The sequence below is a fragment of the Propithecus coquereli genome, unplaced genomic scaffold, assembly GCF_000956105.1.
Source record: "Propithecus coquereli isolate 6110/MARCELLA unplaced genomic scaffold, Pcoq_1.0 Scaffold41, whole genome shotgun sequence".
NCBI lineage: Eukaryota > Metazoa > Chordata > Mammalia > Primates > Indriidae > Propithecus > Propithecus coquereli.
In genome coordinates, this window is record NW_012149841.1 from 8180062 (window position 1) to 8184700 (window position 4639).

At 35.6% G+C, this 4639-nt stretch overlaps 1 protein-coding gene across 1 annotated transcript in view; it reads left to right on the forward strand.

The window, feature by feature from the left end:
• Positions 1–4639, forward strand: part of NBAS (neuroblastoma amplified sequence) — a 487556-nt gene that overhangs the window by 229193 nt on the left and 253724 nt on the right. Inside the window, exons 26-27 of the mRNA XM_012653069.1 lie at positions 2254–2356; positions 2423–2444. Of these exons, the coding sequence (XP_012508523.1) occupies positions 2254–2356; positions 2423–2444 (125 nt within the window). The remainder of the gene's footprint in view (positions 1–2253; positions 2357–2422; positions 2445–4639) is intronic.

Below are 4639 nucleotides of genomic sequence, written 5' to 3' on the forward strand. Positions count from 1 at the left end.
GAGTAGCTGGGACTACAGGCATGCGCCACCATGCCCGGCTAATAAGTTCTACTCTTGATTCTTATTTACTGAATGTCTTCTGAAAAAGGCCATGGTAAATAATGTGTTATAATTTATTTTAATTAGAACCTCTGCTTACGGCTAGCCATATGTGAGAAAACATTAATACCATCTGCCCCAGTGTTGATGGTTTGCAGAAGAACAGCTGGGCTGTGAGAACTTGAATTCAGTTAGACAATGCCTAGGTCTGAGTTTATCAAGCTGGTGCAAGATGAACACTCACTTCATTAGACATTGTGCTACTTTTCTTCCTGTAAGCCAAATCTGAAAGAGCCCTCCAGTTCTTTGAAGCACACTGAAAGAGTTCACATACGAAGGTCAAACTAATGGAAACACTTCATAGATTATCTTGGAATACTTTTAGATCAGTTCGTTTTGTGTATTTTTGTGCTGAAAAATGTTATACTCTTATGCTTTATTGCATATGGAACAAGAATAATTGTTCATTTTGTGCAATAAATATAAAATGCCATAGTCAAATGAGCAGCATATGCCTATTAAGAATTTTAGGAAAAACTATATTTTTCACTATAATGATCCCAAGTACATACTTTTTCCATAGTAATGATTATTATATATGTATAGTATCTGCTCTGTTTTTAATGCACAGCATTTAGAAACAGTGATAATTTTTAAAGGTATTATAAAAGATGAAAAAAAATACATGGAAAAGAAAGACTATCTAGTTGGTATTTGACAAACATAAAGCAAAACAAAAGTCTCCTTTTTGAATAATGATATTCATGATCATGTAGAACTTCAATACTAGAAGATGAAACATAAACGATGATTCCAAACTCATATATTCAACTAAGGTGAACTTTTAAATGAGGAAGAGAATTAAAGTATATTCTCCTTCCTACTAGACATTACTAGTAATCATGTAAGTAACTTAAAAACAATGTTTGTAACCTTAGATCCATTCATTCACATTTGTTGAATACTTATTATATACCAGAAAAATGGGAAGCTTTTTCATGTACTCTAGTTTATCTTCATGATATACAAAAAAGGTATCTGAAGCTCAGAGAGGTTAAAATATTTTTTCAAATCTGCACAGGTAATTGAATTTACTTCGATATTTAAGAGCATCTTGCTTCAATGCCTGTGTTTTGTCAAAATTAGTCTCAACAATTCTTTTTCCCTCTCTGAGGTGGGCTTTCAGTGAGAAAAATGAAATTCATAAATATTAAATGACTTGTACAGGATTGCACAACTAACCTGAGACTGTGTGTGAAATTGTTAAAACTCTTTCCTGCTGTAGGAGAATCTGGCCATTAATTCCCAGCTCTGTAACTCTGGAAATTAACATAAAATGGTTTTTAATCAACTAGGTTGCGTAGCTTCATTGCTTATATAAAACTGATCCCTGATTGGTAAATTGCCTCTGGCTTGGAGAAACTGTAAATGAACTGGAAATACCTGATAGGGACTTTTTGCTTTGGGCCCTCCTGAGTGTGGTCACTGGCCTGTCCCTTGAGGTAACTTTGAAACTGTGCCTATGGAATTGTTGCAAAAGATATTGGCTCTTCTGGGACACATAGCTTCTTCCTAAGCCAGACATGGCAAAGCCTGCAGCTACTCTCTCACGCTTTCTCTCCTTGCACCTGGACACTCACCTGAGAAGATGATAACTCCTGGAGTGCTCTATAAGTTGCTGTGCTGCTTGCGGGTGAGCCGTGGTTCCTGTCCTCCAGACTGATGTCACATGTGGCCTGTGGTTGTCCTATGGGTCTGAATGTTCAATTGAAGTTAGAAGACCCCCTGCTGAGAACAGGAGAGCAATGAAGATGGGATTTGAAACTAATCTCTGTCTCCAAGTGCTTTTTCTACTGTATCACAGCTGCTGTACCTCACTGTGTTTTATTTTACCCTGGAAACTCACAGCTTGTTTATCTTTGCCATTACCATTAATGCTATTCCAGCTCTGTGTCCAGGTGGGCTATGGAGGCTGCTTTGGCAGCATCTCTATTATTGATGCGTAGCTGCCCAACTTTTCTTTCTATCTTTAATCCAAGCTTTTTCCTGGAAATTCAAATGAGATATATTCCTATTGATCATTTGGGAGCTGATGTGGTATGCAGAAATTTTTTCCTTTTTTTTCACTTTTGGCCAATTGAAGAGAGATATTTCATGAATTGTTTTCTTTTTCTCCTCCTCCTCCTCTATTTTTTTTTTTTTTATTTCCCCCAGGCAGCCTCCTGTTAGCGAGTCTCACTGGAGAACGTTGCTGCAAGACATGTTAACTATGCAGCAGAATGTTTACACATGTCTGGATTCTGATGCTTGCTATGAGGTAACTCTTTCTATGTGAACTATTTTAATTTTAAAATTTTGATTGTTATCCTTTATTGAACATAAGGGTGATGCCAATAAGCTTCATGGTAAGTAATACTATTGAATATTAGCTGATAATTTACTAGTGCTTTCTAGTTTGAGACTTTCATACTTAATTCTTCTATCTTCCCTTTGTTCATTGAGATACCATCTATTTAGTGAGCTAGCCCTTGGCTAGAAATTTCTCTTACTTCCGTAGTTTTGGTAGTCACTAGAACTTACCTAAAGTACCTGAGAAAAGTCTCTCAAATCTGTTCTGTCTTCATCTCTGCGCAACCGCAGCAGTCCTGCTACTTGTTTCCCTACTTCCGTCCCTTTTTCTAGTTTACACCAGAGTATTCTTCTAAAACAAGACTTTTCATGATGTGCCCCTTCTTAAAAGTTTTTCCATATCAATAATCAGAAAGTACCTCTATCCCTTAGCATGGCATAGGAAGCCACAGCAGATTTCAGCCTCCCTACCTTTGTCATCTCCACCGTGTCCTGTGCTGCAGTAGCTCCCTCAGGTCTGTGGTCAGTCCCTCCATCCACCGTGCTGTTCTGTGTCTCTGTGACTTTGCCTGCGTTGATCCTGTGGCCTGGAATATATTCCTGTTTTGTTTTTTGTTTTTTTTACTTGGAAAACTCCTGGTAAAATCTAAAACCAGCTCACTAATTATGTCCCCTAGGATGCCTGCCTTTGTCCTTTCATATAACTTGCTTCTGCTATAGCCTTTCTTTAAAATGTAGTTATTTGTTTATATATGTTTCTTCTATTTGGTCATGTGCTCCTAGACAGGCATTATCATATCATGTTCATCCTCATGTCCCCTAATATATATTATAATGTCTGGAATATAAAGGATATTAAGAAACGGTTGTCACTTGACTCGGTATAATCCAGGGGGATTTACTCATTATTTTGGAAGGTATATATATTACCAATAAATTATTCATGGTTCTTATCAAAAAATGATCTAACTCATTTTTAATTAGAGGCAGTCTAAATAAGGTTTCTCATTTGAATTTTCTTGTTAAATAAGCCAGACCCAAAATCATGCAGAGTATTTCTTATGTCGCTTTGCTCTGATATCACAAAGCATGAACTGTTGATGAAATCAGAGTTATAAAAATAGGTTTCTATTTTGTGAAATTGTTTAGCTTTGTAATTCAAGGTGATTTTAACAAAAAAACACTAATGTAGACTGTTGAGAAATGAATGGTTTTATATTTGAATTTCAGGTTTTTAAATGCTCGAATGACTCTAATGTTCATATGATAATTTCAGTCTCAGACCACATAAAATATAATTGCCAATAACTTCCCTTTTTGCATCTGAAGCAAAACTTAAAATCAGTTTCAGGAGAAAATAATCTGTATGCACATGAAGTCTAAAACCTGTCACTAGAATGTTTGAAGTAGTGTTTTTACATTGGAATGGCATTAATTTGGTTCTTCCCTGTTTCTGACTTTGATTCTGTTTCTGATTGAAAAACTGGCAATAAGTATGTTACATTTGAACCAGCTCCTATTTGGAGTCATCTGTTATAACTTGTCATATTACAGATTCAAAATATTTTAACACCTTTTTATTAGGCTTTGATATTTTAATGACTCCTGTCCATGAGTCTCTCTTTGTTGAGAAAACATTTGAAAGCATGTTATGACAGATTTGCAAAGGTTCCAGAAGATGGTCATATAGATTTGGTCAACTTAAAATTTTAAGTATCATTTTAGTGCCTTTTAAACTACGCTATATTGTCTTACTGATTTTTGGTTGTTGAGTTTTGCTATCCTTAGAAAATAATTTGAAAGCTCAGTGGCATAACTTTGGAAATGTTAGATGGAGATTTCTATATAGCCTGTAGATCAGAAATCTATATTGTTCATTTTAGCAAAACCTTTTAAGGTTCAGGGTGAGCAAATTGTATTTTTCAATATTGGACATTGACTGTTTACGGCTTACTTGAATAAACCAAAGAAACATAGAGATACTATTACCTGTAACTCATTTGGATTAGACTTGGAGTAGGCCATTTTCATGTGTCAGATTTAAGTGATTAGGGTTGCTCATTGATAGTTTGCTTTCTCTCACAATATCAATTTCATAGTGAATCCCTTTTAGGTATTAATGATTTTGTTCTTGTTAGACATCTCAACAAAGTCCTGCGTAAACGTGCCTCCCGCAGTAAGCCTAGATGCAAAGAAATGAGAATAAGGGGATCCTATGAAAATTGGATGGTCTTCCTAATTATAAGGATAC